Source organism: Pleuronectes platessa, chromosome 15 (assembly GCF_947347685.1).
Source record: "Pleuronectes platessa chromosome 15, fPlePla1.1, whole genome shotgun sequence".
Taxonomy (NCBI): Eukaryota; Metazoa; Chordata; class Actinopteri; order Pleuronectiformes; family Pleuronectidae; genus Pleuronectes; species Pleuronectes platessa.
Window position 1 is genome coordinate 16,045,222 of NC_070640.1, and position 12,612 is coordinate 16,057,833.

General features: G+C 42.9%; 2 protein-coding genes across 8 annotated transcripts in view; both read right to left on the minus strand.

The window, feature by feature from the left end:
* acaca (acetyl-CoA carboxylase alpha) overlaps positions 1-2,967 on the minus strand; it is a 34,613-nt gene extending 31,646 nt beyond the window's left edge. For 4 of the 7 annotated variants that reach the window (XM_053440939.1, XM_053440937.1, XM_053440938.1 and 1 more), the window contains exons 1-2: positions 2,778-2,967; positions 1,121-1,385 (exon numbers count right to left, since the gene is read on the minus strand). In XM_053440939.1, the coding sequence (XP_053296914.1) occupies positions 1,121-1,356 (236 nt within the window). In that variant the 5' untranslated portion in view covers positions 1,357-1,385; positions 2,778-2,967. The remainder of the gene's footprint in view (positions 1-1,120; positions 1,386-2,777) is intronic. The other 3 variants (XR_008341877.1, XM_053440935.1, XM_053440933.1) reach the window with 1 other exon arrangement.
* A 3,337-nt stretch (positions 2,968-6,304) lies between these two features.
* On the minus strand, positions 6,305-11,284 carry LOC128457150 (T-box transcription factor TBX2b). The gene is made up of 7 exons (XM_053441704.1): positions 10,627-11,284; positions 9,869-10,136; positions 9,557-9,703; positions 9,221-9,297; positions 8,985-9,148; positions 8,194-8,735; positions 6,305-7,656 (listed from the first exon to the last, which is right to left on the minus strand). Exons 1-7 carry the CDS (start codon positions 10,953-10,955, stop codon positions 7,264-7,266), a joined length of 1,920 nt encoding a protein of 639 aa, XP_053297679.1. The 5' UTR covers positions 10,956-11,284; the 3' UTR covers positions 6,305-7,263.
* Between the last annotated feature and the right edge of the window lie 1,328 nt (positions 11,285-12,612).

The window sequence follows — 12,612 nt, forward strand, 5'->3', positions numbered from 1 at the left end:
ATGGGCTCCGATTTCAATCCAGCTGTGGAAGTGTAGACAGTTTGTTCTGGCCTATGCCTGAGGAGATGATGGGGGGTGGGAGCACTTCCCTCCCAGTATTTCACGTTTTAAGTCTGCAATCCAAATATCTTTGTGTTGAAACCCCCTCCTTTGCTCTCATCCTCTCTGTCCATGTAAAACTTACCACTCAAAACCAGACTGGACATAGAAACTGTCTGGACTCTATAGGAGATTCAGATGTTTATATAGTGCTAAGAAAATGCCATCAAAATTTCGCTTTTCAGAAAATCACATAAAGTGAGGTAATGGGCAAAAACACAACTGTGCACATTACTTGTTGCATAATATAATTAACACTACAATGTAAAAAGACAGTTTTTTTTACGTTTTCCCTACATCAACATGGCTTTATCTTAACCTCAAACATTGAGAGACAAATATTGTGTAATGCTTTTGAGAAAAAAGTTACTTTATAGTTAAAGGAGAGGTCCCAGAACCAGTGAAAGACCTGGGGGCTGGACGAAGGAGTAAAGACCACAGCTCTGTCCGTGCTGAATAGCTCCTTTCGACTAAGAATTTTTCTGTGTGAAGACTTTCCAACTTTCCCTTAAACTTCTGCCTGGACTGCAGGCTGACCTCACAGATTCATGGCACAGAGAAGCCCTTTAGCAGTGTGCTGCTGGTGAAACCACACTTTTCACACATGCAGTATAAAAAAGAGGAACCCAGTGAAGGAGGAGCACAGAAATCCAGATTTACTCCAGGTCTAACAAGATAGTATTTGAAAATGTCCATACTTGATAATCATAGAATACGAATAAAGTAATCATGGGCTGCCAAAGGTTATGTCTTCATGACATGCAAAAGTAATCAATAATTATGTAAAACGGTTTAATAATGACTACATTTTTTTAATAATTCAAACATAATTGAATTGCAACAGAGACTAATGAAAAATGAAAACCGTGAAGTACCTGTGATATTTCCCAAATTAATGAGATGTTTGAGCAGCTTCCTTAACATGATACAGTATTCAGTAGAACTGTTTTTGGCAGTAGTGTGTGGAAAAATAAACACAGAGACCAGAGGTGCTGCAGACTGACCAGGCGTGGATTCTCACCTCAGATTGTTAATGGGGCCATCAATGTGGTCGAAGCCCATATCGCAAGTGCTGTCCGAGCTCCCGCTGGACGGCGACGGCGACGCCGAGCGCGACTCCTTCTCCTCCGGCTGCATGTCCAGCTTCCCTTGGACCTCGTCCTCCGAGTTCTCCTCCGACACCGACCCCACGATGAAGTGTGAGTGCAGCGCCGCTACAGCCGGGTTCTTCTTGGCAGCACTGTTCTGCTGTGCCATGGCAGGGCGACAGGAACAGGCTGCAATCACTGACAAGAACAAGAGCAGCGAGGGGGCGGGGGGGGGTTATAATGGAGATTCAGAGTTCGAGCAGTGAGGCAAAGTGTGACACGCGCGACTCCCTCTGGGCTGGCATGTGATGATGTTTGCCATATTGCAAAAGTGGGTTCATAAACTCAGGTGTCTTGACAATGCCACTGACGTTGCAACACTTGCACCCGCACTGGGGGCATCAGTACATTGTGTGCAGAGTCCTTGATATTGAAGATACCCAAACATGTTTTAGACAGAAAGACACTTTTGATCCTGAAGGAAATTTGAACATCAGGTTTCTTAAACAGACGTACAAGGCAAGAATATCCGTTTTTAAATTACAGAGGTTAAATAAGTAAAAAAAAAAGGGGGGGGGGGGGGAGCTGTGCAAATAGTCAACAAATGTGTAAGAAATTACTAAACTTTGTTGAATAAAAAACATATCTAAGACCAAAGCCAAACATGTATCGAGTACAGATGCGTGTGTGTGGGTCTTCTTATTCTAATGCATCAGAAGAAGATGAAGGTTTTTCTGTAAATTAGATCTATAACAAGTATATTTATCAGAATTGCAGAAGACTGAAACTTTGTCATCTGGTTGTGATGCTGGTTATATTGCTCTAAAATGCGTACAACCCCTGACGCAGCAAAACCAATTTGAGATTGAAAACGCAAATATTTGTATTAAAAACAAGCACTGACATCTGTCAATAAAACGTGTTTACAAAACCCGACAGTTAGAGTGGAAGTGAGTGGAACCTGAAAGCACAGAGACACACTGCGAGCTGCAGGAATCGAGCACGGTGCGCATGTTACAGAGGAAACAAGAACATCACCTGCTCTCGGGTTGGACCTCTCCAGGTTCCCCGTTGAATAACACGGGATGTCCCACGCATGGTTAAATACCAGCGAGCCGCAGCCTCCCACCTGTCAGTCCCAGTGAAGGCACACCTTACCTGTAGGCAGCCGCTTGCGGGACCAGAAAAACCAGCCGAGCACCGCGGCCACGGCGAACACGAGCCACGGCAACATCACAAGCTAGTGGAGATATTTAACAGTCACCCACTTCAGTCGTCAACCGCATTCTATCACCGACGGACCCGGAGGAATGTACAGTAGAGCGACAGGTACAGCGAGCTGACGCTACCTGTCAAATCCGGGCTAGCTTAGCCGAGGCGCAGAGGCTAATAACGCAGGTGTTAGCTAGCTTTCCGGCCAGTTACTAATACAATTATGAAGCCATGGTACCGGCGCTAGTAGAGTCCCGCTGCCGGACAGCACCGCTGCCGGTGCCGGTGTGTACTGTGCCTGGCAGCGCGATCCACATCCCCCCGCACGCCACAGAACCGCAAACACACAGGTGGCACGAGCCGGGACGAGCAACTCACCGGTGGAGATCAACCGACACGTAATCCTGACACAGTGGAGTCCAAGGGGTCTGAAGAATTATCTGGGTCCGTCAGACATCTCCGATCCCAGGGACGAGGAGGAGACAAGTCACATCACGATGAGGTCACAGCTCCATCAGACGCTAACAGCAGAGAGTGGGGTGATGTGACGCTGCGGCGGGTTACTCATGGACAATGAACTCTGACCCCCGGCTTCCGCTAAAGAACCACAGCCGCTAGAAGAGACTGCACACCACCAGTCTATATTATATTATATTATATTATATCATATGATATTATAATAAAATGTATTGGACTTTTATGTAATGTATACAAATCATGTATGTATTGTGCCTTTTGTAATGTAAAGTTCACATTGATGGCCGCTTTGTACTGTATATCCTTTATATCGTTGCTGTTATTATTATTTTTAAATTAAATCATTATTTTTCTGCATTATTATTGTTATTATTATTATCATGCTGTTTTGCCTGGTAGTAAATGCAAACGAGCTGCTAGCTAACTCTGGTTGCCTTATATTCTACCAGTTTCCTGTCAAGTAAACAATAAAAAAGATCACACTTTAAACAATTGTGCATAACTTTGTCATATTTTAATAAAATTACAGATTTTATCAAATTACTCAAATTTTATGCAGATGGTCAAATATCTGTGGTTAGTTTAAATTATAATTATTTTACAGTTTTATGGTTATTATTATTTGTCTAGCTCTACCTCTAAAGTGGGCCACACAGTTTATCGCAATTTTAACGGCAGAGAAGACCCTGCGAGAAGATTTTGACGCTTCCGTGGCAGCATCTCTTTCTCTCGATCTAGTTTATCATAGATCTAGGATGGTTTCCTTCGAGAGAGCCAATGAGATTCCTAGAATATCTGTGGGCGGGTTTGATTCGGGTTGTCATGGGTGTGTTTTCACGGAGTACTGTTTGCAGTTTTGAACTCTCGTATTTGCTCACACGATGTATAAACTATTCGACCGCACTGAGATTTACTGAACCGTATATACATATAGTGTGGTCATGACAAGAATCAAACAGCAGGGGGGCCGCGCTCAGTTTGTCCAATACATCCAATGGGTTCGTCAAAAAGAGAAACAGGGAAGGGTGATCAGCACTTGTTGACGTAAGACTTGAAAAGTGCCATCTATTGCAAAAATAAAAGTTCATACAAATAGAAAGTTTCGATCTGTATGTTTTTATTTCTCAACTATTTCACAGGTTTGGGTAAACCAAACATTGCCCCAAAAGTTCAAAGCAGCAGATGTAATCCTGCTGGTTGAGGCTGAGGTAAAGGTCATGTAGATACATAACTAAAGAGACGAAGAACCATGATTTTGTGCAGCATCGCCTGCAGGGGCGTCTCTCTCAAATTACCAAAAATGTAGATAACCATGTAGAAACAGAGAAAACCTGCAGCTGTAAAAGTTGGAAAGTTGTGATTTGTATTTCTCAGAAAGTTAAATCTTTTTCTGAGACGTCTGGATATTATGGTTGTCAGAGTCAGTGCTGAAACCTGATCCTCGATTTACACAATACAACTTTGAAACATTGAGTGAGCCCTGCAAAAAAAGGCAGCGTAGTTGTATTTCTGATCCACTAGATGGCCTCAGTGGCCTCTAGTTGACATCTCTGAATGCAATTGGAGAATGGCAGATTAAGTTAATTTACTTTTCCCCCCAGAACTGATTATTTAATTTTTTCTATGGGTTGATATTGCATTATTTACTTATACAAGTGAAACATATATATTTAACTTCCAGGCACTTTTCTCCTTTGTGTGTCTTAGCAGTGATCACATGAGAGTATTTAAATATTTCACATGAATATTGTTTGTGCTAACAACCTGTGAACTCTCCTTACACACTGGACATCATCCCATATGAGCTACATAACTTCACATTATTAATTAAGTGGTATTCAAGCCCTGACATGGTGTTTTACCATCAGTGGTGCTGTGCCCCGTTGAATAATTAACCTTTGAAGGTACTTCATCTGACATCATCTTTCATTTTTTATTCACTTGGCCTGTGAGCTTATAAACAGTGGAAAGAGATCATTTGCAAAGGTTTATGGGATGCGTAGTTCATTCACTATTAAGTTGGTTAAAACCTTGGTTGCAAAAGTCAATAAATGAATAAATAACCTTGTCATCAGTTAGTTTTTATATTTATTTGAACTGTTTGCCGATGATAAACGTAAAAATCACGACATTAGGTAACCATCTGTTTTGAAAACCTTGATGATTTAACAGTATCTTTTGTGTAACGATGTAAATTGTAAGTTGTTCGCTTGTTTACAAATGATACAAAGATTTGTTGGGACTATTTTGTAACAAATGGATAAATGGAGTTACAATCACTAGATGGATGACCCGGGGTAATAGAAACTGCTCATCTTTCGGAGTGGACTTCAATCTGACGAAAAACTGGAAACCAATTGTTGTGATGATGGCTAAGGTTACTTGTTTAATGGGTTAATAAACTCAAATCAGCTAAACACTGTCTCAATGTCTTACGCACATTTGCATGCTTCTTACCTCTCCCACTCTCCACTCATCCCTTCCCCATGCCGATCCTTCATCCCCATCCCAGTCCCAACTCTCTCTCTCGTATACATACTGTATATATTGTAAGGCATTTAAAAAGTGTAAGAAATGTAAATTAGATAAACCATATCATAGCATTCAGTAAATATTATAGTCCATCATACCTGTGTGTGTGTCTCTCTGAATATAGTTACAGGATTCTTTAATTACTGTTGTATTATAGTATCAAAATGATTACATCAGAACAATGATCATTAGCTTCATATTTGTCTTTTCTTTACATTTGACTGCAAGTGCCTGTGAAGAGAAACGATGAAGGAGGAGAAGAAGACAGAAGAAATTATGCTAGGAGTCACTAATGTGTTCAGAGGGGCAAATCACTGCATGTCTGAAAGCAAAATAAATATAGTAAAAATAAAGGACATAATATATAGATTTAAATTGTCTCTTAAATAAAACATTTAGGAGCAACCGTTGATAAGTAACAGTTTTATTTCTGTGTTCAGTGTCATTAAAGATTTACCTTTATTTTGCTCCAGTCTCTTATAGCAGGTGATTACAATCTGGAGTCTCAGAACAGTTTTGAACACAGTCCACTTGTACAGTGCACATACTTCTCTTTTCAGTTGCATCCATGACAATGCAATGTGGGTTGAGTTCGCTTGTGTGGAGAACCAATCAAAAGTGTTTTGGGAGCCAAATTTCTGACAACAGACACCCGCAGTTTAACTTCAAAAACACTAGAAACGTATGTGTGTGAAGACAATGGCATTACATGTGAAGAATGTCTTCTAAAATTGTGACACTCACACGCTTTAGCCAGATAACTTGTCAGACGCCCTGCAAGATGACCTTTATTGAAGACCTTTTTCTGTTAGTGCTCGGTCTCAAAAGGCTTGGATCAGCCATGTTCCAAACAGAATCGGAAAACCGTATGGAAGAAAACAATTTGAATAATTCCCTAAAGCACATTATTGTTCCTTTTATAGTTTGGGTTGCCCAAATTATTTCCGATATGCATCTTTCATTTTTTAACAGATTATTTAACTTCCCATAAGTGATATATCTAGGTGTATTCAATTTATCACGTGACTCCATAAACTCAAGACTCTAAAGCACAACAGAGTCAATGATGGCAGACAAAGTCTTTACTGTTCAAATAAGGCATACAAAGCAGGCAACAGTGCCAAGAGGGCGGCAAACAGTCAGAAGCAGGAAGACTTGGGAGCTTGGCAATGAGCACGAAGACAATCGGACAACTGGTGAGTGGAAACACGGAGATGCAGTCTGTATACAGAGGTCATAGGTGGCTAGGTGGATGGGAACAGGTGTGTGCAGGGGCGGAATTTCCAGCAATGGGGTTATCTGGCAGAGGGGCGGGGCTGTGTCTGATATTTACTTGAGCAAGTGACATCTAAATTAAAAATAAGCATTGTTCAAAAGCAAGGGAAAGCTTTGACCTCTCTTTCACATGTGTATTATCATGAAAACTGACCCATCTCTGTCTCTATTCACCCTTCAGTCATTCCCCTACTGTACGCGACTTGATTGCTACAGCTATAGGAGTAATTCATGTATATTGTACAGGTTAAAACTGGAAACCGACTCCGAACATCAAGAATACGCATGAAATACTCAGGTATGGTGTTGAATGCTCAATTTGCTCATAAAATGTGATATATATTCTATACAAAAAAAAACATGTGGATGTGTTAACAAGGTCAAAATCGTGGTTTTCATTGTAGCTTTCACTGAACCTCAAGTAAGTTTTGTCTATTATATAATCAGATGTTATAAAGCGGCCACACATACAGGTCATTATTATGTGCAACTTCATAAACTATTCTCTGTGTTTTTGTCAGTGACGTCTTTATTTTAGTCCATCACGTGTCAAATGAAAAACAAGTGATAAAATACTTTTTTAAGGAGTATGTGGTTTATCAATAACCAGATTATATACGTTTTGCCGTTCATCCACTGAACCCTTAACATTGGTTATATGTGCAGGAGTCCTCTGCTTAGCCGTGGGTTTTTGGCTGTGATTGTTGCCCAGTTGACCTGACTGTCTGCTGTTTGACTTGGACAGCTCCGATAATGAGTTCGAGCCCCCAGATGATCTGTCTGTAAACAGGCTTTGGCTTGAAGTGGCAGAGGTCGGGATGTGATAGGGGCTGAAACGCAACCAAGGCGACCGGGAGCTGCGGTAACAGTGGTTTCGGGTAGAAGTGGGCAGAGCCGGGTTGATCCCTGCCGGGGCTGCCATGTAGTGGTACGGGTACGACAGCAATCCTCCAAACGGTGAGAGTGAGAGTCCCTGGATGGAAGAATAAAATTAGACCTTTGGTGACTTGCAACGCAACAACAAACCAGGAATCAAGCTGATCTCCCTACGTGAGCCTTTCTGCCCAAACTAAATTAGTTACAGTAGTAGTACCTACAGTAGGTACAAAGTACCTGTAGTAAAAGATACAGCCGTTGCACGTCCACGCTATAGGCACTCGCGGCTTTGCTCATTATATTTTGGTCAAAGCAACTTCTTCAACAACTCTTGGATCATTTATTTCTCTACTGAATGAGAGCAAATACTTTTGAATGTTATTTTCCAAGTTTTTTGTGAGGTTATTCCAGTTGACAATTTGTCCGATTCCAGAAATCTTTTCTGATTCCAATATTCTCTCTAAAAAATATTTTAACTCAAAAGTCTGAATAAAAATTAAAAGATCTGAAAATTATCCTGGTTGATGACGACATGGTTTCTGCCGTTCAGTACAATGTAAGAGGAGAAAGTGCTTTTCATAAAAACGTACGGTGTCTATTTCTCTATGTGAATTGTTAGAGTGCAGAATCGTACCTGAGATGCCAGCATGTGCTGTGACAGGTGGTACATGAAGGGAGATGGAGAGGTGATGCTCTGAGGAGGCAGGCCTCCGTTGTCTAGTTCATTTAGTCCAGACAAAGAGGAAAATAGATGTCCCACACCCGCAGTGGGGAAACTCTCCGGTTTCCCTGACAACTGTCCCGGATGAAACAGCAAGGGTGCCCCAAGCTTTAGAAACTGTTGGCCGTGTGCACCCGCAAAATCTAAAGCCTGAAGGTGACCGTCGCTGAGAGAGGATGACGGACTCACAGGCACGACCCCGTCTTCGGAATCACTCAGGTGCTTTTTTGAAGAGTCCATCTCCACGCAGTACATCTCATCTGAGGTTGTAAACGCTGCTCTTTCTTTTGTTGCGTCCTGATTGCCGTTACCCTTGCTGAGAGCTGACCTGTTCCGCAGTAGCTCCTCGCCTCTCCGACTCAGAGTAGGAGTGCGCTCATCCCGGTAGCAGCTGGCTTCTGCTGTGTCCTCTTGCTGGAGCTCAATATCTGAATCACCTCCAGTGTTGTTCTCGTCTGCAGGGAAATAACATGCTTCGTTTTAAATATGTATATATATTCTCAATTAAAAAGCAGCAATGTCCTGCTCAAGTTCGTATAACATTGGGTCACAGTTGTTACAAAGGTGAAGGACGCAAGAGCCATGTCAGTTGTTTGTGAAGCATAATATGACTGTGTCATTTCAAATATATCATATCATTTGGGATCACAGACATGCTGTTATTCAGGCTTAATAATGGCATTAAATACTGTAGGTTCACCCACCAAAGCAGGTTGGGGTGGACATCAGGGGGCTGCTCACCAGCTCCAGAGGGGAATAGAAGGGGTCACTGGTACAGGGCGGCTCACACGAGTCCTCGGACTCCGCACTGTCCCGGTCCACTTTGCTTCGGCTCTCGTGCAGCAAGGACACGCTCAGCTGATTATTCCTGCGGAGCACACATCTATTTTAAATATGACCTCTTGGTGCCGTGTGTGCTTTGTGGTGAAAAAGCAATCACCTCTTTTCTCGCTTCCCATTCCCAGTGGCTCGGAACCCTTTGGCAAAGGGGTTATGGTCGATTTTCAGCTGCGTAATCTCATGGAGAAAATAGATGATGCTGAAAGTTAGTCATCGCAAAAACAAGCTGACAGATTGAGTGATGCATTAGCATCCACATATGTGAAGCCAGTGAAGGCCCATTTTCCCAATGTGTTCTACAGGACGTTTGACTGGTTTGTTCCAACTGCGTGCAATAATAGATCAGGTCGGCTTTGACTGTGTGCGGGTGTGCATGTGAAAGGGCAGGTGAGGAGAGATGATGGTGGGGAGGACATGGGGGAGGGCGGGGGTTTACCTTTTCATTCTGATAGGCAGTGACAGCGATGAACTCTGTCTCAGGGAATGCATAAGTCCGGAAGGTGCTGTAGGGAAGCTTCATTATGTCGTTGGCCCTGACGATGTGAAACCTGAGCTGGTATTTATGCATCGAGTTCAAAATTGTCTGGAAAGACAAAGACACGAGACACATGATTAAATAATTATAGGTTCGTGATATAATGTTGGAAAAAATAAGGGAACAAGCTGATCCACATTGAGAGTTCTACTACAATAAAAGTCCCATAAGCCACAACAGTTGAAATGTCAATTAGTAGGCCATGCAACTTACAAATCCGTGCTTATCCGAAATATTATTGGTGAGTTTGAGTTTATGGAAAGCGACGGGCTTGCTCATCCACTGCTCCCCTTTGGACGGGCTGTCCGGGTGGATGTACATGCGCTTTGGCATCTCCGGGTCGGCCTTCCCGGCCACCGTCCAGCGGGAGTTGTGGAACTTATAGCGGCAGTCGTCGACAGCGATGAGGTCCATCAGCAGGATGTACTTGGCTGCTTCATCGAGCCCCTGCACCCTCACTTTGAAAGGCGGGAACATCCTCCTGTGGCAGAGAATCAACCATGAAACTGACGGGTTGTGTTGGATATTATTCTGACTTTGTGTAATTTGGGATTTATCACGAATCCTATTGTAGAAAGTTGAGGATTTAAGAGGCCGGATCAAAGGACAATTTTAACATTGTAATATAACTTTCCTATTTCTATACATTTTTAGGAATTTTTTGCCCCTGTGAAGATTTTTTTACAAGGCACATTTTATGTACATGCACTGTATTTTTATAGAAATGTCTATTTGTTATTGGTATGATTTACATGTGAATTGTCCCTTTTAAATAAATATGCATTAGTATAATGAAACCTTTGCTGTATTGCTATAAATGAAAACTATATTGGGATAACTATTGGTTTATCATTTATCGAGCAGCCCCAGTGGTGATGACACGTTTGAAGGCAGAAATAAAATGAGCTAACTTCAAGTTCCCTTTGTGGCGCTTTCTCTGGAATGAGTGAACAGGGGTTTGCTGAGCCTACCTTCCAGACTTCGTAATGACCATCTCAGTTCCCATTTCGTGAAATTCATTCCATAAGCACTTCGAATCCAGAGTGACGCTCGGGTCATCATCCAGCGCCGCCGCCTCTGGCTGCAGGCTCGTCGTGGACCGCGGGTGGAGGCTCGGATGCTGGCGGCGCAGAGCCGCGCGCAGCCCCGCCTCAGAGGCAGCCTGCTCCGGGACGGGCTCGGTGAGAGAGGAAACGTCTGGGAAAGCCAGCGCGGTGAAGGAGGGGGGCTGCGCGGCGGTCAGGAAGGCTGACAGGGGAAAGGCACCGGGTCGACGAGCTGGGAAAGGATGGTACGCCATTGCAGCTGCTGGTCGTCAACTGGATCTCTCATCGGGGCATCCGATCAGACAGGTGGGCATGGTCAGGTCTCAGCACGCGTCTATATCCAAAGTGCTTTATGAGTTTCTGGGTTTGGTAAAGAGGTCATGAGAGGAGAGAAACTGGAGCAAAAGCAAGAATAATCCACATCATGGTACAACCGAGGAGAGGGATGCGCACTTTGGAAACATGTGCCAACTGCAGGGAGGGCGCACAGAGAGAGGAAACGGGATGGGGTCTACTCTGTCACACTTCGGTCCATCCCGGCACATGCACGGACACGCACTGAAGCAACAAAGTTCTCCCTCATCAGCTCTCTCCTCTCTTTTTCAATTGCAGAGGCGCTGGGCGTGGTTTGCCGCGCTCAGGCTAGAGGGCGACAGAGGGATTTGAGGATTAGATGGGGACAGGGCGCGCAAATAGTCTAATAGCCCAGCATGAATGAGTGAGCTGGTGACCACCCTGCGACACTTGTCAACATGTTGACGTTCTGACCCTAGAGAAGCTCCCAGTATGTCTCCAGGCTACAACATGAACTCTAATGGGCGGGGGCCACATCTATAGTTATACCTTGATTGTCTTTTCTACATCTGTAAGGTTAAGTGACTGCATCTGTAAGTTTTGGAGACAGACTCTGCACGGACGGACCCGCACCAACCAAATACTCAAAAACACAAGTCTGCAGGACCACATTATACCAGGATGGCACACACAGCCACTCGCACCTGACGCACCCACGCCCAAGGTGACACCAACACCAGCCCTGCTGTCTTTTAGACTCGTAACAAATATATCTGAAGTAATTTCGTTTATTTATAACGTTTTATATAGCTTACAATACACATATTAATTGCCACTGTACCACAACGTTATGAATATAATGCATAGGCTTCCAATACAAGGAATTATTATCCATCACTGTATTGATTATTATAATTAAATTCACGTTTGTTTTGTGTTCAACAGGCAACATTCTAGATTTAATCTTTGTAGCCCATCTTTTTATTACATTTTCAATTTTCTGTTATTATTATTATTTTTACTATTATTCTTATTGTTATGATCATTAAAATTATTATTCTCATCATTATTATAGCGTGATAATCCTATATATGATCATAATTTACCCCCTAATTTCACCAAAATGTTACAGGACTGTTGAATTTACGATAATCGATTTTCCTGTCCTAAAAAATTATCTGATTCCACTTCCTTTTACATAAACTAACGTCATTTTAAACTGTATAGTAAACATGAACAATACATTGAGGCCTATACGTCTGTTCGATGAGGTGAGAGCGCAGGGGCGTTCCGCCTTAATTGAGGCGGATAATTGAGGCGGATTTGGCGCCTCCTTACTGGCGTCCTACAAAGAGCCAAGAGGGCTCTCCAACCTGTCACTTCGCATTTGAGCAACTCTCCAAATCCTCATGTTGCCTGTTCCACTTTTCCTCCCGGTGCAGCCAACGAGCCACAGTGCTGTGGGCTCTGCGGACCAGGAGAGAGAGACTTTATCAATAATGAACAGTGCACAACCAAGAATGCACAGGATGCAGCAGCAGACATGGAGAATAGTCATGGACAAATAACCCCAGTTTTTTTGCAGTAGATTATTATAAAAAAAAAAAAATCTCCTTT

Excerpts from the sequence above, each read along its gene's own strand:
- LOC128457150 (XM_053441704.1), bottom strand. The coding sequence starts at position 10,955 with ATGGCGTACCATCCTTTCCCAGCTCGTCGACCCGGTGCCTTTCCCCTG. Across the intron at positions 9,704-9,868 it reads TTTCGGATAAGCACGGATTT|ACAATTTTGAACTCGATGCA; the intron begins GTAAGTTGCATG and ends TTGTCTTTCCAG. Across the intron at positions 8,736-8,984 it reads GTCCACCCCAACCTGCTTTG|ACGAGAACAACACTGGAGGT; the intron begins GTGGGTGAACCT and ends ATTTCCCTGCAG.